This window comes from Elephas maximus, chromosome X (genome assembly GCF_024166365.1).
Source record: "Elephas maximus indicus isolate mEleMax1 chromosome X, mEleMax1 primary haplotype, whole genome shotgun sequence".
Classification (NCBI taxonomy): domain Eukaryota; kingdom Metazoa; phylum Chordata; class Mammalia; order Proboscidea; family Elephantidae; genus Elephas; species Elephas maximus.
The window spans coordinates 32,972,586-32,992,703 of NC_064846.1; the positions used below are offsets into that span (position 1 = coordinate 32,972,586).

General features: G+C 37.2%; 1 protein-coding gene across 8 annotated transcripts in view; it reads left to right on the forward strand.

Annotated features, from left to right (window-relative positions):
- The window catches only part of THOC2 (THO complex subunit 2), a 112,789-nt gene that overhangs the window by 76,389 nt on the left and 16,282 nt on the right, over positions 1 to 20,118 (forward strand). For 5 of the 8 annotated variants that reach the window (XM_049871370.1, XM_049871368.1, XM_049871372.1 and 2 more), the window contains exons 18-32: positions 449 to 529; positions 2,122 to 2,218; positions 5,541 to 5,658; positions 6,459 to 6,638; positions 7,434 to 7,598; positions 11,778 to 12,053; positions 13,074 to 13,215; positions 13,651 to 13,808; positions 14,726 to 14,854; positions 15,188 to 15,319; positions 15,413 to 15,597; positions 16,112 to 16,290; positions 16,519 to 16,621; positions 18,033 to 18,466; positions 18,667 to 18,725. In XM_049871370.1, the coding sequence (XP_049727327.1) occupies positions 449 to 529; positions 2,122 to 2,218; positions 5,541 to 5,658; positions 6,459 to 6,638; positions 7,434 to 7,598; positions 11,778 to 12,053; positions 13,074 to 13,215; positions 13,651 to 13,808; positions 14,726 to 14,854; positions 15,188 to 15,319; positions 15,413 to 15,597; positions 16,112 to 16,290; positions 16,519 to 16,621; positions 18,033 to 18,466; positions 18,667 to 18,725 (2,438 nt within the window). Of the gene's footprint in view, positions 1 to 448; positions 530 to 2,121; positions 2,219 to 5,540; positions 5,659 to 6,458; positions 6,639 to 7,433; positions 7,599 to 11,777; positions 12,054 to 13,073; positions 13,216 to 13,650; positions 13,809 to 14,725; positions 14,855 to 15,187; positions 15,320 to 15,412; positions 15,598 to 16,111; positions 16,291 to 16,518; positions 16,622 to 18,032; positions 18,467 to 18,666; positions 19,454 to 20,118 lie in introns of all 8 variants that reach the window. The other 3 variants (XM_049871371.1, XM_049871374.1, XR_007515753.1) reach the window with 2 other exon arrangements.

The following is a 20,118-nucleotide window of genomic DNA, read 5'->3' on the forward strand; positions in this document are numbered from 1 at the left end:
AGAGAGAGAGAATGCATGTGTCTTTGTGTTGTATATACCAAAACGAAACCAAACCCACTGCTGTTGAGTCAATTCCAACTCATAGCGACCCTATAGGACAGAGTAGAGCTACCCCATAGGGTTTCCAAGGCTGTAAATCTCTACGGAAGCAGACTTCCACATCTTTCTCCCATGGAGCAGCTGGTGGGTCTGAATCATTGACCTTTTGGTTAGCCACTGAGCACTTTAACCACTGTACCAAACACCTTGATAAAGTAGAATGTGTCTTGCTCCTTGAAAGATGGGAATGAGGCTAAAGAAAAGTTGGTACTAAAATGAGTGTATTTTTCAGTAATTTGTAATAACGTGAAGCAGATGTTTTATTTTTTCCAAGATGTAGCATACTTTTTGTTTTAAGGGTCTTTGCTAGAGACATAGTGACATAAATTTTGTTCTTAATGAATGCAAGATTGTATCATTGAAGCTTTAGCTAATCCAGAAAAGGAGAGAATGAAACATGATGACACAACCATCTCAAGCTGGCTTCAGAGTAAGTGTTTTTATTTTTCCAAAGGTGAAATTACTGTCTCTGGTAACTGCTACACTGTATATTTCATTACCTATGCTTAGAGACTTTTAAGAGCCTATTTGTCAGCTGTTGAGAATCTCTTGCCACTGTGATTGTTTGACAGAGTATCCAGCCCCTGGGTGTGTAAGCAGGTTTATATAGTATTTAGTCATTTTTCCAACTCAAGAGGCTGGTATTGGTTGTGATAGAATTCAGGTAAGCATGACTGGGGAGATGAAGCTCCTCTTCTTTTTTAACTATGACTTTAGAGGAGTTGACCTTAAGGGAACTAGTCTCCCTTCTTTCCCTTTTATCCTGAGGTTCTGTTCATCTTACAAGAACAAAAACTTGGTTGTTTAACAAAAAACTTAGACTTGTTTCTTTTTACTTCTTGTACCTTTGGTTTCCGGCAGCTAGTTCTCTGTTTTCTTTTAACCTGTCATGTCTGATAGCTGAGTCTTTCAGTGGCTCCCTGTTGCCCTTTAAAGTTTGAAATCTTTAATAAGTCATACAAGTAAGTTATTTTGGCATCAAGTCCCTACTCACTGTTTTAGCCTCATCTTTCCCCCCTTCCCCAATATTCTAGGCTCCAGTAATACTTCTCGTACTTTCCCTGGCCCTTTGCACATGTCATTCCTTTTACGTGAAATGCCCTTCCTTGCCCACTTATCTCCCTGCACTTTATTTTCTGCTCGTTCACCAGATTTCACCTTAGAGGTCACTTCCTTCAGAAAGCTTTCCCTGTTATGCTTCCCACCCACAAGTTTGAATTCAGTTCTCCTCCTCTGTATTCCCATGATACTCTATACTCACTATAGTTATTTCATTTTACTTTTCTGTATCACCCACTAGACAATAAACTCCTTGAGGGCAGGATGTGTGTTTTGTCCATTGTCATTTAGGTTCTTAGCAAATAATTGTTCAGTAGGCTACAGATCTGCTTGACTTTACTGGGATCCCTTCCTTTTGTCTTGACTGGGGTTTCCTCCCTACTCAGGATAAAGGACTATTGGTTAAAATCGGTCTTTTGTCTGCCTTCGGTCTGGCGATCTTTACCTGTCTCCTTGCCCCTACCCAAGGCGCATGTTCCTAGATAAAAAGATATTTTCTTTCTTGAGTCAAACATTTGAGGGGGTGTTTTGTTGTTTATTTAACTTTACTGAGTAACTGGTAAGATTTTGTTGTGTCCTATTTAATGTCACAGCTTCTGGAGTCATGTGGCATAGCTTTGAATTACTTTTCTACCTCATACTAGCTATGTGACCATGAGCAACTTACTTGACATGTTTGTTCCTAATCCGCCTCGTCGATAGGTTTCTATGAACCTAAGATGGTGGTTGTGAGGATTAAATGAGATAATGTAAAATGCCCAGTACAGTGCTTGGCTCAGCAAATGTTACCTATTATTATTAATTATAAAACCCCATTCAGTGGCATCAACAATACAATTATTCATTCCTACTTTTATTTGTTTTAGATATTTTGTTAGTTGAACACTAATGTTAGTTGAGACTTAATGTTGTGTTTTCTGTTTTATGAACTGTTAGTAATCTCATTTTTTAAATTTCGTATAGGTCTGGCTAGTTTCTGCGGTGCAGTTTTTCGTAAATACCCAATTGATCTTGCTGGTCTTCTTCAATATGTCGCCAATCAGCTAAAGGCAGGCAAAAGGTATTCATAGTAAACTGTATATAAATAGAATTCAATAATTAGAATACATCTGATGGTATTGGGAATGTAAGATTGCTATTATCCTGAAAGGCTACTTCTTGATTGGTTGTATGCTCAAGTAGAATAGTTGCTCACTTATTTACATGAAATTCTTTAATTAAAAGAAATTATAATTTAATACAAACTCTGCTAAAATATAAACACTTTTTTTTTACAGAAGTAATTTTATTATTCGGCTATATGTATAATTCACCAAAAAGACACTTTAACTCATTTTGCCTATCTGCTAGGCTTTTGAGTAAATGGGCGATCCTTTTTAATAGGAATATTTTGTTGTATGTCCTCTCATGACAGAACATATTGCATTATTGATTATGTTACTAGACAGTGATTGACCTTTAAATTGAGTATTTGGTAGGAGAGTGTTTATTAATTTTGAGGGTGTATATGGTACCTGTAAAACAGTTAATTTTTGAATTTGAACTTCAGAGATATGTATGAATTGCATACTTAAAAATATTATTATGTTTTAGGTGAAAGTTTACACAGCAAATTAGGTTCCCCATTAACAATTTGTGAGGAAACCCTGGTGGCAGCTGCTAACCAAAAAGTTGGCAGTTCGAATTCATCAGGTGCTCCTTGGAAACCGTATGGGGCAGTTCTCTGTCCTATAGGGTCGCTATGAGTTGGAATCAACTGGATGCCAGTGGGTTTTTTTTGGTTAACAATCTGTATACAAACTGCTCCGTGCCATTGGTTACAATTTTTACAATGTGTCAACATTCTCATTGTTTCCATTCTGTTTATTCTGTCTCCATTGATTTAGCTTCTCTTCCCCTCCTTGCCTTCTCATCTTTGCTTTTGGGTAAATGTTGACCTTTTGGTCTCATATGGTTTATTGTTTAAGAACATCACTCATGGTTGATACTGTTAATTTTATAAGCCAATTTATTCTTTGGCGGAAAGGTGAACTGCAGAAATAGCTTCAATTCCACATTCAAAGGTTGTTATTTTAGGGTGATAAGTCTTGGGAGTTCGTCTAGTCTGTATCAGTCCAGTAGGTCTGGACTTTTTTTTTTTTTTTTTTTTTAGAATTTAAGTTTTGTTCTACATTTTTCTTCCATTGTGTCTCTGGTCAGAAAGGTCAGTAGTGGTAGCTGGGCACCATCTAGTCCTGCTTGTCTCAGATTAGAAGAGACTGTGGTTCGTGTGGGCTGTTAATCCCGTGGATTAGTTTCTTCTTTGAGCCTTTGATTTCCTTTATTCTCTTTTGCTCCATAGAAGTAGAGACCACTAGTTGTATCTTAAATGGCTGTTTGCATATCTTTTGGATGGCATCCTCTTTTCTTTATAAATACTGAATTTTATTAGTTTATTCTGGGCCAGTATCAGTGATTAATGTTTGAATTAGTATGTATATTAAATTCATCAGCAGTAGACTGATTAGAATCAAAGAACTAGAAATTGTTTTTAAAAGCTTTCTGTAAAAAACAAACAAAAAAAGTCTGGTGGTCTAAGCAAGCATTATCTATGTAATTCTTGACAGGTGCTTACTTAGGGAAAACTTAAAAAAAATTAGACTCAGAATTTTATCAGCAGATAAGTTACCACTTATACTGTGCTCATCTATTGGCCATTCCTATCCATTTTATTCTTCTCTGTTTATAAAAAAAGAAAGCAAAACAAACCCGTTGCCATTGAGTCGATTCCGACTCATAGCGACCCTGTAGGACAGAGTAGAACTGCCCCATAGGGTTTCCAAGGAGCAACTGGTGGATTTTAAACTGCTGATCTTTTGGTTAGCAGCTGAACTCTTAACCACTGTGCCACCAGGGCTCTCCGTTTATAGGCCAGGAAACTACACATTACTTTTGAATATATAACTCAGTTTATGTTTGTACCATGAATACAGTTTTCATGACCATCTCATTGAAAGGTAGTTTAAAGAAAAATTAAACCAGAGGATTTAATAGGTACTTGTACACTAATTACAGTGGTTAAAGTGCCCTGCTGCCGACCACAGGGTCATCGATTTGAACCCACCAGCCACTCTGAGGGAGAAAGATGTGGCAGTCTGCTTCTGTAAAGATTTACAGCCTTTGAAACCCTTTGGGCCAGTTCTACTCTGTCCCATATTGTCACTATAAGTCAGAATTGACTGGACAGCAGTGGGTTTGGTTTGGTGGGGTTTGTACACTGATTTAGATGAGAGACCTAATTGTTTTCGAAAACTGTCTTTAGGAAAGACAAGGCAAGTTGAGAGAGCAAACATTTGATGAGAATCTTAGGAAATGGTTCCTTTGTCTATTGTGTCTTGGGTATGTTTAGCTTTAACTTTGGAAAAACGTTTGTACTTGTTTTGTAGGAAGGAATGTTTTCACTTTATCTTCATTATTTAACTTATTAAAGAAAATCTTAGAAGTCATATGGTGTTCTTTCCATAGATAATCCTACACTTCGAAAATTAAAATGTGTGACTGTTGGCACATTACTAAAATGTACTTAGGACTGGACACTAAACTGTCATCTTAGGCTTGATACTTCAACTTGTAACTTCCCTGCCCTGTCCTGCCTCCTCCCTCCCTCTCTCCCTCCCTCCTCCTTCCTTTCTTCCAAGTGTATATGTCCCTTCCACACCTTTATTTCCTTTTTAATAAGTAGGTTGTTTAGAGAGAAGGCCTCTATATTATCAAAAATATATCGGCCATTCTGTACTGGAGGAGAGAAAAATGCTATAAAGGACATTATTGGGTCAACTGATAAGATTGAAATCTGAACAGTAGATTAGATACAACTATTGTGTGAGCCTTAGATTTACTAAAGTTGATAACTGCTGTGGTTATGTAAGAGAATATCCCTGTTTTAGGAAATGCACAGTGAAATATTTAGGGGTAAAGGGCAATGATGTATCTAACTTACCCTCAAATGGTTCAAAAAAATTTGTGCATGTGTGCACACTTGCGCACTCTCTCAGAGAAAGAACATGCAAATGATAAAGCTAATGGCGGTAAAAATGTTAATAGGTGTGAAGCTAGGACAAAAGGTATACAGGTTTGCTTTGTAGTGTTTTTATTTTTGCAGCCTATCTCCAGATTTGAAATTATTTTCGAATAAAAAATTAAAGTAAACATAAACAAATGTGCCAAATTTTTTATCTCATTCTAGGAATGCAGCTTTTCCTTTCTTCCTCCCCATAAAAACTACTTCAGCCCCTCCCCTGTATTAATTGTAAATAATTTAGAGATTATCAATATTCTAATTAAAATATTTTTCTACTTTTGTATTTAAAGTTTCAACTACAAACTGTTTCTTTTTAAAATAGTTTTGACCTGCTAATATTGAAAGAAGTGGTACAAAAAATGGCAGGAATAGAAATTACAGAAGAAATGACAATGGAGCAACTAGAGGCTATGACTGGTGGAGAACAACTTAAAGCTGAGGTGAGCACTGCTATTTTTATTTATCGAAATTATTTTAAAATTCAAAAGGTGTGCCTGCCCATAGTAAAGATTCCAGATGATACAGAAGTACATAAAGCCATACCCTTCCTTCACAAGCACCTCCTCCTTTTTAAAATTAAGATATACTAGTTATTTTAACCTAATGTGTTTTTAAAAGTTGAAACAAAGTGTGAAAGATAGTAATACATCTGTAAGGGAAGTAAATACCATATCATCTGTGGTCCTTGATATGACTTAAATCTGAAGGTAATCACTTTGGTGTTAAATCTGTTCCACACTGAGCAAAGAATATTCCTTTATAAGGGACTGCAGTGTGGACAAAGAAAATATGTAGTAGTTTAAACACAATGGACAGTTATCTTTAAGCTAGTAACTATAATCAGAAATAAAAACCAAAAAAAAAAAAAAAAAAAAAACAAAAAACCAAACCTGTTGCTGTCGAATCGATTCCAACTCATAATGACCATATAGGACAGAGTAGAACTGCCCCATAGGGTTTCTCAGGAGTGGTCGATGGATTCCAACTGCCGACGTTTTGGTTAGCAGCCAAACTGTTAACCACTGTGCCACCAGGGCTCCGTATTATCAGAAATAACCCAGTGCCGTCGAGTTGATTCCAATAGTGTCATTTAAATAAATTTCAGAAGAAGGGTGAAGGCTAAGGAATGCAGAATGTATGAGATTTTTATTTTAAGGTTTGAACTCAGGTTTCTCTGTCTTTTTCAAGTCAAATGGCCTTTGTTATGTACTGTACACTGGTAAATTTGTGTCTTGTACAGGGTGGCTATTTTGGCCAGATCCGAAACACTAAAAAATCCTCTCAGAGGCTGAAGGACGCACTATTGGACCATGATCTTGCGCTTCCTCTGTGTTTGCTTATGGCTCAACAGCGGAATGGTGTAATCTTTCAGGAAGGTGGAGAGAAACATTTGAAACTTGTGGGAAAGCTCTATGATCAGGCAAGTTAAAGTGGCTTTTGTGTTTATGTAGATTTTTTATTTGGATAAAGGAAAATGTAAACTGGTATAATTTGAAAAATGTCATGTATGCACATCACATCAGTGTGAAGCAGCGCTGATGTAAAGTAGTCTGGAAGTAGGGCCTATTTCTGTATGACTTCAGAAATGGATGCAAAGGAAGGTATTGAAGAGATGGCTGTAGGAGAGCTATCATAACGTACAAAATTTTAAATAGACATTCTAGCATCAAATTTCTGCAACTTCAAGTTGTTTGCCGTCATACCTTTCCTGATCTCCGGAAAGCTGGAATTTCAATTACAGCAGAGTAGATGCTGTCTTCCCCCCCACCCCCTTTATAATAATAGTTGGTGATAATTGAACACATTTTGTAGGTTAATCATAGATTTTGGTGCTTAATATTTATAAATAAATAAAGTTTGCATATTTTAAGGGCAAAGGAGTTTACTTCTGTTTGCCTGTGCATATTGTTTTGTATGCTTTAGGTAAATATATTCTTTTATTAAAAGTGATGAGCAGTAGCTTGAAACTTAAGAGACCTGGTTGACTCTTAAAACCTTGGATAAGTCAACCTATGAGGGCCTCAGTGACTTATGTAATATGTTTATGTGATTATGTTTGTAATGGTCTCTAAAGTCCTTTGAAGTTCTGAAATTTGGATTCTTAATTGTTAATCAAAGTATTGTTAAAATAACATCATGATTATTTTGGAAAATATGTTGGTTTTGTAGAATGGTAGCACATCTGTGTTTTTTTGTCTTATTTTTTAAAATTTAGTGTCATGATACCCTGGTACAGTTTGGTGGGTTTTTGGCATCTAACCTAAGCACAGAAGATTACATAAAGCGAGTACCTTCAATTGATGTGCTCTGTAATGAATTTCACACACCTCATGATGCAGCATTTTTCCTGTCTAGGCCAATGTATGCACATCACATTTCAGTAAGTACAAGTATCCTTGTTGCCATTCAAGAATGATTCTAAATTGTTTAAGTGTTTTGTTTTTAAATGCATTTTAGTTTGACAGAAGTATAGATAATATTTCTTGGAGAGTTACTCTCATCTTTTGTTAATACTTAGCTCTGAGCAATGCCCAATGAAAATGTCTCTGTAAAGTCTTACTATTTCTATAATTTTACTGTTACAACTTTGCCAGTTTTCCAGATAGATATCTTACCAGCCCTCTAGAACCTGTAGTTCTCAAACTTTAGTGAAGATGAGAGTCACCAGGGAAGCATCTTAAAAATTCAGAATCCCACTTTCACAAGTACTAGTTCAGTAACCTGGATAGGGCCTAGGGATTTCTGGTGTTTTGTTATGTTTTCGTTTGTCTTTTTTAACCAAGCACTAGGTGATTCTTATGCAGGTGAGCCTGGGTACCTCACTCTAAGAAAGACCCCTGTTGAGTCCAGAGAGTCCTGTTTCCTCAGTGACAAGTGTTTTTGTTTGATGTTGACTTGTTATTGCCCATACTGCCTTGAAACAGAGAGACAGAAAGGCTTAGGTACCCCCAATTCTTTAAAAACCCTTGCAGTCTCTGTTGTGTAACGTCTAGGAAGGATGCGCTCATATTTCTTGTTTTATTTCTCTCCACCTCAATGAAACAATTCCAAAATAAAACCAAACACAAACCATGGACTTTCCAGGCAGGGCATCCTAGTAGTGACTGAAAATTCAAGTAAGGATGTGGGAGAGAGGAGGCAGTCCTCCCTCCCCTTCTCTACCTGCCACCTGGACTCTTCCCTGCAAAGCAGTAACCTTGCATGGAAATTTCCTTTTCCCTCAGGGCCATGATCAGTCCTCAGTTTGGAACCTGTGGTACTTCCCTACTCTGATTGGAGTCCCAGCATATTCTTCGTTTTTCTGTAGGCTTGGATTCTGTCCCTTCTCTTCGTTTGTTGCTGTTTTTAAGTCTGTAGTAAACATGGCCTTCACTACAGAATTTGGGGAAGGTCTTGGTCCCTTCTTTGTTCCCAGTAAGACACCAGAGCTGTGTAGCAGAGGCTGCAAAAAAGGTGCTAAAAAGTTTGGGGTCTAATTGATCATTTAATAGACTATCAGCTGTTACTGTTTACGTATCAGCTGCTGTAGTCTCTCACCTCCCTCTAACAACTAACTAAATGTTAATTGACTTCATTATCACATTATCTCTATTAGCATTATACAGCAGTTCCTGTGCTACTCTCTCTGGAGGGGGAAAAGGCAGTAAGGGAGTGGGGTTAGCTACCTTCTTCCCCTTTGGAATCTCTCAATCCAGAGAACTTGTATGCTCTTTAAGTAGTTATGTCTTGTGTTGTTGCCATATCCCACGGTCGATCAGTCTCAGCTATACAGCAGGGGACCTGATTTCTTGAAGTACTGAGGTGGGAGGATTGCTTCATCTCAGGAATTTTGACCTGCCCTGTGCTATACTGAGAAGTGAGCACACCAATCGGCTATATTGAACCCTAGCAAACAAGAATACCTGGTTGGCTGAGCTTTTGCAGGTCAGAAAATGGAGCAGGTCATTCAAAGGAATATCTGCTGCATCCCTAGTCTGTGTAAAATATTATATCTTTGTCATTAAAGAAATAAAACATTAAATAAAAATTAAAGAAATGGAAAGGAGGAAAACAGGTGGCTATACAAGCCAAGTTAGGGAGGGATAAGCCCTGTGTCCTCAGGCTACTTGGTACCCTCCGTGAAGGGAGTTCTCGGCAACCTTGGTTGTACTGGATGGGCATCCAGGCTATGCTGGGGATCCTTGCTTTCGCCTATTGAGTGAAAGCCTCTCTTGAAGAGACTTTGATGGGTTAGTGAATGTGTATGAGTATTGGAGGATTGCTAGGCCTCTTCCCTAAATGGATGACCAGTAGGCTTTCTTGGGAATAATTCTGCCAACCAAATACTGCTCAGATTCTTAGGGCAACAAGAGCTTTTTGAACAGTAATTAGAAATACACCAATAACTGGCTATCAGTTCTGTTCCCTAGATCTAGTACCCCAGGTGACTTCAGATGTAGAGCTGTTATGCCTCTCCATTTGACTGAAGATGTGAGCTTGAAGTGGGAGTTAAACTGACTTTAGACAAGGAAATATCCATCCTAGGTAAATATGAAGTTTAGTCGTCTTTCTTATCAAACCTATTTTATAACTAGATTAGGAACTAGGGGTGCCTAGCAATAGAACTCAGATTCAGAACAAGAAGGACTAGGGAGACTGGGGCTATCATGTAACTCTCTCATACCTGTAATCTAATTTTCAGCTTTACTTGATGAGACCCACCTTGTGACAAGTGAATGAAAGGCTTTCCCCCAGCTCATATTCTAGATCTTGCCCATATTAGCTAGCTAGGTTGCCTTACACAGGTAGTTTCAGCACTACTTTATCCCGTGTTTTGTTAGAACCTTACTTAGTACATGCCAATTCTGCTCAACTAGATTCATTTTAGATACCTTTAAGAAGACCTGCCCTCAAAAAACAAACAAAAAGAAAAACTTGTCCTTAGCCTAGGTGCTGGTCTTTCAAATCTCTGATGCAGTTGGGAAGTCTGTCATAAATATTATTCTTTGTAGCTTTGTCACTTCTGTGGTCTTAGTTATCAACATGCTCTCTAAAATGATGAGAACAGGAGGTAAATCTTCCTACTGCTAGGAAAATCATAGGATTCTCAGATGCTGCTCAAGACGGTAAATAGTTACTTGGTATGCCCTTAGCCCAATGAGCTGGGGGGTATGGCAGCATCCAGGGCATTCAGGAGGGAAGGCAGCTGTACTTTAAGTTGCTAAGATTCCTGCCTATCACCATACAGAATTGGAAGTGGAACCTTTGTCCTCTGACCTTCTAGTTCTGAATTTTTGGTACCGTGCTTAGCACAAATAGAATGATTTAAGTGTTTTTCTATCAAAAGGAAGCTAGTTTTACATCTCCTTTTAGGTTCATCTTCAAGGATGATGTTTAACCCAAACAGAGTTTTTGAGATGAAAATTCTTTCATCTTAAAGACACTGAAGGACAAGAGACAATAGCAACAACTGAGTGTTTTATTATTTGGCATAAGCTCTGAGCTAATTTGTAGTTCCCTCCATCGTACTGGAGTCCCTTGGTGGTGCAAACTGTTAACATGTTCAGCCGCTAACCAAGAGGTTGGAGGTTCGAGTCCACCTAAAGGCATCTTGGAAGAAAGGTCTGGTGATCTACTTCTGAAAAATCAGCTATTGAAAACCCTATGGAGCACAGTTCTACTCTGACACACTTGGGGTCACCATGAGTCTATTCCACATGGAGTCTACTCCACAGCAACTCCTTTTGCCCCTCCCCTCCATTGTACTAGCAGGTTATTTTTCTCATACAGTTAAGAATATGGCTGTCTTCTGATTCTCCCCCTAAATGAAATAAGCCAGCCAGGGCAAAGAAACTACAGCTTTAGTTTCCACATGTTTTAAACTCCAGTGTACTTAACCATAGCTGTTTACAGAAAGTCTCATTTGGCTTAGCGCTGGGGTGACCAAATGGTCCTGGTTTGCCTGGGACTTTCCCAGGCTTAGCTCAGAAGTTTGCATCCTGGGAAACCCTTCAGTCCTGGGCAAGCCTAGGAGATTGGTCACCCTACTTAGCAGTCTTGCAGTGACTTTCTTATAACTTTTGTTTTTTTGCAATAATTGGACTTCTTAATTGACAGATTATAAAAACTGGTAGGGACTATATGTAGCAACAGTACATCCTGTCCTAGCTGGCTGTTACTAGTTCCATTCTGCCTCTTCACTAGTGTTAAGACCCTTGACTTGGTTCTCTTGAATAGCTCAAAACTGGGACTGGAAGCCCTACATGCTCAATCCCTGATGCAGCACAAGAGGGAGTAAGATGGGGATAATGGACAGGAGGGCACACATACCCTATTCACTTAATCAGCAGGTCAGATTCCATAAGAATCTTCTAAAAAGCTCTTAGCACAGGGATTAAAGATTGGAACAATTGCCAGGGATGATTTATCAGAAAATAAATGTTGGTAAGAAACTAGAATTCCTGTAACAGTTTTGAGATTGGTGATCTTCTGATTCTTGAAAAGGCATTTTTCCCATGATAATCAATGCTATAAATTATGTTGTGTCTGTCTGTATTTTTTTTTAACTTTCTATCTCCAGTCAAAATATGATGAACTTAAAAAATCAGAAAAGGGAAGTAAACAGCAACATAAAGTTCATAAGTACATCACATCATGTGAGATGGTGATGGCTCCTGTTCATGAAGCAGTGGTCTCCTTGCACATTTCCAAAGTCTGGGATGACATCAGCCCTCAATTCTATGCTACATTCTGGTCGTTGACAATGTATGACCTTGCAGTTCCACAAACCAGCTATGAAAGAGAAGTCAATAAACTTAAAATCCAGATGAAAGCAATTGATGACAATCAGGAAATGGTAGGTTTTTGTTTTATCAGCTCAAGTACAATAACTTTATGGTACACCATTACCCATACTTGGAAATTGTTTTAGCTCAGGTTCATAAAACCTGTATTATTGCTGTATAACATTTTCTTAAGTAGGTTGATGATAACGTTTCAGTGGGTCATGGTGGGGGGATTTGATGAATGGGTGGAGGTTTTCATCCTTAAATAAAGGTATTTGAGTTTGCTTTTCTACTGAAAACTGTGTTAATCAACTTAAAGTGATCTATGTGACTCCAATTGCAAGAGTAGGAGTTCTTTTTGGGAGAAGGCTTTGTTGAAGACATGGGCCTTGAGCTGGGTAAATCTTGAAGATAGACTTGTATATATAGAGGCAACTAGGGAGGCCACTGTAGGGCTCCAGCAAAGGTATGAAGCGGTCTAGGGTTTAAGGAGACCAGTTTACACTGTAATGATTGGGATTAGTGGTAAATTTGAATAGTTAGGATAAGGTGTAATTATATAGGGCATTGAAAGTCAGGTAGAAAAGCAGACTTGGTAAAATTGACAGCTATTTTAGATTCCTTAGCAGGGAAGTGATAATGGTAAAAACGGCACTTTAAAAAGATGACTTATGGCAGCAGTATGAAGGATGCATTTGATAACGGAAGGAACTAGCATTAGACTATAGAGGCCATGCTTTTGGGGTGATTGAGTGTGAGGTACTGAGAGCCTAGACTATGGTGGAAGTAGTGGGAATGCATAAAATACTTGTCAACGATGGGATATAGGAATGAAAGAGAACAAGTCAAAGAGGATTCTGTGCCTAAGATTAATAGTAGCAGTGTTGGGAAGGCAGCCTGTTTTGAGAGGGTGCGAAGACTGGGTGACTTTGTTTTGAATGGACCTGAAAGCAGCACATCCAAGTAGGCCTCCTGTATAACCATGTTGAAGTAATTATAGAGTTTCAGCATTTATCTGTTTTTAAAACTTTTCATTAAAAAAGGGAGGTAATTGCATATAGTCAGAAAAGAATCTAACTTATACTTTGTAGCCTCCAAATAAAAAGAAAAAAGAGAAGGAGCGCTGTACTGCCCTTCAGGACAAGCTTCTTGAAGAAGAAAAGAAACAGATGGAACATGTACAGAGAGTTCTACAAAGACTGAAACTGGAAAAGGACAACTGGCTTTTAGCAAGTAGGTTTTTAGAATCGCTACATTCCTGTTGCTGCTAAATTACAAAAGAAAATGTAACTTTACAGGTGTTGAGGTGTTTATTATGTTTGTATTTCAACCCAGTGTTCACTATTCCATTCTTGGGTTATTCATTAATGCAGAACCAACTTCACATGTTCACTGAAGGAACGATTTAGTTTGCTGGTGAAATTAATTATAACTACAGTATTGGCAGCTTATCATTCAATTCTTCTGTATAAAATCATATTTCCGGAGAAATTATAGATAGAAAAGTGTCCACAGAGTATCCCAGGCATGACCCTTTGGTACAAACTATAAATAGTTTGTGGTTTTGTAGCATTTTCTACACTAAAGTTAATATGTTATCATGTTTAGTGGCCTTGAGGCACTTGAGGAAGAAGTTTCCCACTTAATATATTCTTCCCTTATTTTTAGAATCTACCAAAAATGAGACCATCACAAAATTTCTACAGCTGTGTATATTTCCTCGATGTATTTTTTCAGCAATTGATGCTGTTTACTGTGCTCGTTTTGTTGAATTGGTACATCAACAGAAAACTCCAAATTTTTCCACACTTCTTTGCTATGATCGAGTAAGTTCTTTTTATTGCAACCTTTAAAAAAAAAGTCTCACGCAAAGATAGCTAAACATTATAATCTATACAAGTATTACTGTGTATGTGGTTTAAAAGCATGAACTCAAGAGCCAAGTGCCTGAACCTGAATCTTAGCTCCACCACTTTCTACCTATATGATCTTTGGCAAGTTATTTAACCTCTCTGTGCCTCAGTTTTCTTACCTGTAAAATGGGATAATAGTAGCTGCTTCATAAGATTGTTGTTAGGGTTAAAGAATCACTACACATAAAAACACTTTAGATAGTGCCTGGTACATAATAAGCACTCAAGGTTAAACTATTAACTCTGCATTTGGGTTTACATGTGTTATAGGTAGAATCCTCTTCTCTACTCTTAACCTCCATCCCCTCAAAAAACGACAGAAAGCTTACTTACACCTTCACACATACGTAAAAGCAGTGAAACTTTTCAGTGTGGTCACATTAGCAGATTTTACGCCTGACTTTTCTTAATAATAAATGATTACATTTTGTGGTTTAAAAATGTCTTGTTCCAGCATGTCAGCTGCCAATTTCTGGTTTCTATCAGCCTTGCCTCTGCTTACTGCTCCCCTAACCCCAGTAACACCTATGGCTAAACCTTTGCTAAAGAAGTTACGATATTATGTAATAATGATGATAGTTTTTTCTTCTGTCATTGTAAATCACCTTTCTGTGTAAACGTTTTTTGGGGTTGCCTTATGAGTGTGCTGTTTTTCCACAAAAGCTGTAATCTCCAAAGGCCTCTGCAAGTGTGAATATAAAAGGAGAAAATTAATCTGAACTAAACTTACCTGTTTAAGTTATTATCATTTACTATAAAATGATCTTTTAAGTTCTGAACGAATTTTGACCTTGATTTATTTTTATTTTTCAATAATTTTTTTCCTGTAGGTTTTCTCTGACATAATTTATACAGTTGCAAGCTGTACTGAAAATGAAGCTAGTCGATACGGGAGATTTCTTTGCTGCATGTTAGAGACTGTGACCAGGTGGCACAGTGATAGAGCCACATATGAGAAGGTAGAACTGATACCCATATATTTTACCTATGACATGAGTACTTCCAGTAATCTCTGAATTACTCACCTTTAAAAGCTGAGTTTAAGATTTAGTTGTCAAGCAGTGTTTAAAAAGTGCTGTACTTTTTTATCCTATCTGGAACTGACATTCCAAATTAGTATCATTAAATAAGCCGAACCTTTATGTGAAAACTACCTACTATCCATAAAAAACACATCATATTTTCACACGGAACCATTAATCTTAATGTTTAAGTTTCAGCTTCTGCTATTTTGTAGGACTAGATTTTCCTTTAAAAGTGACAAACTTTTTTCCTTTCCTTTTTTTTAAAAGGAATGTGGAAACTATCCAGGATTCCTTACCATATTACGGGCAACTGGATTTGATGGTGGAAATAAAGCTGATCAATTAGACTATGAAAATTTTCGACATGTTGTACATAAATGGCATTACAAACTAACCAAGGTAAAAAAGGAAAAAAAAATGAGGTTTTTCAAGGGTGTAATTTTTTTCATGCTTACACATTTATAATAATGGATCTTAAAATTTTTGTTGTAGGCATCAGTACATTGCCTTGAAACAGGCGAATATACTCACATCAGGAATATCTTGATTGTGCTAACAAAAATACTTCCTTGGTACCCAAAAGTTTTGAATCTGGGTCAGGCTTTGGAAAGAAGAGTGCATAAAATCTACCAAGAAGAAAAAGAGAAGAGGCCTGATCTATATGCATTGGCTATGGGGTAACATAATCTTACTTTAAAGTGCTTTATGAGACTAGATGACCGAAGGATTCTGAAGACTTTAAAATGTTTTACAGTGTTGAAGTTTATCTTCTGCCTTATTTCAGGAGATTATGGGAGATTATGCGATCATGTTCCCACAGGCTGGTGAGAGTTGGCACTTCTGATTATCAACTTCCGGTCTATACTGGATGATAGTTTCAAAAGTCATACTTAATATGTCTTGGTTGGGAGAAAGTTTTAATTTTTATCATCAGCTGAGTTATCAGATCTTTAATAGCAAAAAGAACAAAAGTCAGCTCAAGTATTAATTTATATTGAGAGATTTTTATTTTTAACAAAGTATCTAGGGCTTTCTATAAAGACTTCCAGTAAGTTAACGGAAAAAATCAATATTTTTATTCTCTGGAACCAAGTAGCCGAGTGAATCACTTGCTAAATTTATTCTTTTAAACTCCATGTTTGTACTTTCTGATTTGTGCTTGTATATTTAAACACTTTGTGCGACTTTCAGCTACTCTGGGCAGTTGAAAAGTAGAAAGTCATACATGATACCTGAAAATGAGTTTCATCACAAAGACCCCCCTCCGAGGAATGCAGTTGCCAGTGTACAAAATGGGCCTGGTGGTGGGCCTTCTTCATCATCGATAGGAAGTATATCTAAATCGGACGAAAGCAGTACTGAGGAGACTGGTATGCTTATTTGCAATAACTTAATGTAATACATTTTGCTTCAACAAACTGAAGTATTTTGTAATGTTACAAGTGAAATGCTGATTTAGTATTTTTTAATTTCCTTGGTTGGATTATATGACAATCAGCCTATTGTTTCTTTCTAATTAATCTCTTAATTATTTTGCTGTGAAATTGTAATTTATTTACATTAGGAGCTTATCAAATAAAGCCTTACCTTTATTTCAGATAAATCAAGGGAGAGATCTCAGTGTGGTGTGAAAGCTGTTAATAAAGCTTCTAATGCCACACCGAAAGGGAATTCAAGCAATGGAAATAGTGGCTCTACCAGGTACAAACTCTACCATATGTTAAAATTCTAAATTATTTATTTATTTTTGGTTACATTCTTTTTTTCCTTAATGATTGTGCTTTAGGCGAAAGTTTACAGAGCAGATTTCTCATTAAGCAATTAATACACAAATCGTTTTGTGACATTGGCTGTCAACCTCGTGATGTGTCAACACTCTCCCCTTCTCCACTCTTGGTTCCCATTTCCAATTGTCCAGTTTTCCCGTCCCTTCCTGCCTCCTTGTCTTTGCTTCTGGGCTGTGTGCCCTTTAGTGTCGTATACATGATTTGAACTATGAAGCACGTTCCTCACGTGTGTTATTGTTTGCCCTATAGACGGGTCTAATCTTTGGCTGAAGGGTGAACTTCGGAAGTGACTTCAGCACTGAGTTAAAAGGGTGTCTGTGGACCATACTCTTGCGGTTTCTCCAGTCTCTGCCCTTTTTTTTTTTTTTTTTGTGAATTTGAATTTTGTTCTACGTTTTTCTCCTGCTCTGCCCAGGACCGTCTATTGTGATCCCTGTCAGAGCAGTCAGTGGTGGTAATCAGGCACCATCTGGTTGTTCTGGGCTCAGTCTCATAGAGGCTGTGGTAGAAAATTCTATATTCTTATACGATTGACATCATTAACCATGAATGGAAGGGGGTGGTAGTTGAGTAATATGAAAATCATTCATGTTAGACTCTGAAATTTGGTATATGTTCTTATTTTGATGATGCATTTACTCTCCTACTAATTATATTTTGTATAATACTGGGACTTAATTTTCCCTGCTAGGGTATACAGGAGAAGGTAGGTGGCAAAGGAAAAATAAAAAACTTTAGGATTGAGTGATGACTGTAGACAATCTGGATAAGGATAATTAACATCAGAAGAGCCTGTGCAATTTAGATGAATCATCTATCCAGCCAAGTAATCCATTTCCTGATAGTAACACCCTTGGTTGGTTTATGGGATATATTTTTGGTTGTTACCTTTACCTTATTATCCTCAAAGGTTATGAGTGTATAAAATAAACAGTAAAGCCAGACATCACTGTAATCATTCTTTTAAATCTGTTATTCATGAATTTGCTTATTTACTACCTATTGGATTAAGATGTAAGGAGCCCCGGTGGTGCACTGGTTAAAGCGGTTTGAACCCACCAGCTGCTCTGTGGGAGAAAGATGTGGCAGTCTGCTTCCATAAAGATTTACAGCCTTGGAAACCCTATGAGGCAGTTCTGTTCTGTCCTATAGGGTCGGCTATGAGTTGGAATCAACTTGACGGCAATGAGTTTTTAGATATCCTTTGGTTTTCAAAGGGCTACCCTTAGTTTGAGAATTTTTTAAGTCATTAGAAACCCTTTATGATTTTAAACATGGAATATATGTTATGATCATTTGTCTCAAAGTCTCATATTTTTATTCAGCAGCAACAAAACTGTTAAAGAAAATGACAAAGAAAAAGCAAAAGAGAAAGAAAAAGAGAAAAAAGAAAAGACTCCAGCTACTACTCCAGAGGCCAGGGTACTTGGTAAAGATGGTAAAGAAAAACCAAAGGAAGAGCGGGCAAATAAAGATGAAAAAGCAAGAGAGACCAAGGAAAGAACGCCAAAATCTGACAAAGAGAAGGAAAAATTCAAGAAGGAAGAAAAAGCTAAAGATGAAAAATTCAAGACCGTTGTCCCCATCGTAGAGTCAAAATCAACTCAAGAAAAGGAAAGGGAGAAGGAGCCATCCAGAGAAAGAGATATAGCAAAGGAAATGAAATCTAAGGAAAATGTTAAAGGAGGAGAAAAAACAGCAGTTCCTGGGTCCTTGAAGTCACCTGTTCCCCGATCAGATATTGCAGAGCCTGAAAGGGGCAAGTTCATCTTTCTTTATATTTGTTTACCTTTTACCGTTTTAATGTATAGTTGGTTGTTGCCTCCTTGTTTTGGTAAAGTGATCTAGGGACTTCGCCAGGGGAACTAATACTTGATGACCGTAAAAGTTGGTTGTTTTTGTTTGGAAAAAGTGGGAAGTGGAATTGTACCTTACTCTATTTCTTTTTTGTCCTAACAGAACAAAAACGCCGCAAAATTGATTCTCACCCTTCTCCATCACATTCCTCAACAGTAAAGGTTAGTATAGCCTGAGGAAGGCAGCGTCCATGTTAGGCTCACCTGTTTGGAATACCAGTGTCCTGACTTCCTTCAAGTCTTGTGCCAAGTATTCACTGGAGCCACTGGAGGTTTTATGTTGCATTAGAAAATGAATTTTTTCTATATTGGTGGACTGATATTTTTTTACTATTGAGTGTTTTTATAATAAAATATTAAAACTTCAAGGACTTAGCACTAATTTTGTAAATAATGTTTCAAAGTACAAGAGAAATTTTACCCAGAAGTGCCTCACTGCTTTAAGCAGTCTATTTTTGGAGTGCAATGGTAGCTACAAGCAAATGAATCTTTTCAGCAGAATGAAAGCCTATTTTTCTGCATAAATATCGAAGAATATATAGCACTGAAGACTTCCTGGATGATACAGGATCACAAGATACCTCTGAATTCATCAAGCTTCTTGATGAGCATCATACCGATGTGTGCCTTCTAAGAAGGAGTCTTGAAAGGAGTTCCCATTTTAAAGTCTCCTTGGTGATCAGTTCTCCTGTAGTTGTGTGTATTGAGTGAGCATGCAGCTTCTGTTGTATCTTCCCTTGGAGGTTTGTTTATACCCATTGGGTTCCCAACAAGTTGAACCTTGCGTTACGATAAAAGCAGATGTGGCATCCAGTCCTACCAGCAAAGAGAAACCCCAAGCATTCAACTGCAGCACAAAATCGTGGGTGTAGCCTTCTTGAAGACTCAGGGTAGCCATTCCTTGCTCCATATTTTATTTTAATTCTAAAGTCATCTAATTTCATGGAATCTTTGAATTTGCAGTACACTGAACTTTTAAAACTGTAAGTTACTAATTTTTCATCAAGAGCACTGGTGGAATACTGTAATTCCTTTTTTTTCTTTTTCTTTTCTTTTAAATGCCTTTTTTTTTTTCCTTTTTTCATGGGAGGTGTGAGATGCACCATCACAGATAGGCACTTTGCAAAAAAAAAAAAAAAAGATTACTTTTTTATAGAATACATTTTGTTTTCTTGTTATATAATGCCACTAAGTTTTCCAGCTAGGATAAAAAAAAAGTGCATATTTATATTAGAGTCACAAGTAAAGTAAAGCTTAAAGCCTCCCAATTAAAGAAAAACTGAAAATCTGAGACAATGTTGTTCTTCCACAGTCATCTCCACTATTTTAAACTTTTTGTGGAGAAAGAATGTTTTGCTTTTATAAGCCTCTTAACATTACCTATAGCTTAAGTTATGGAAAATGTGGCATTGACATATTTTTAAATTCTGAGCAGAAAAAGATTTTTATTTGTTACATTGAGTATGTACAATTTCATTTTTTTCAACATTACAATTCCATTACATGGTTTTGTTTTTGTTTTTATTGTTGATATTCATGTGATAATGACATCACG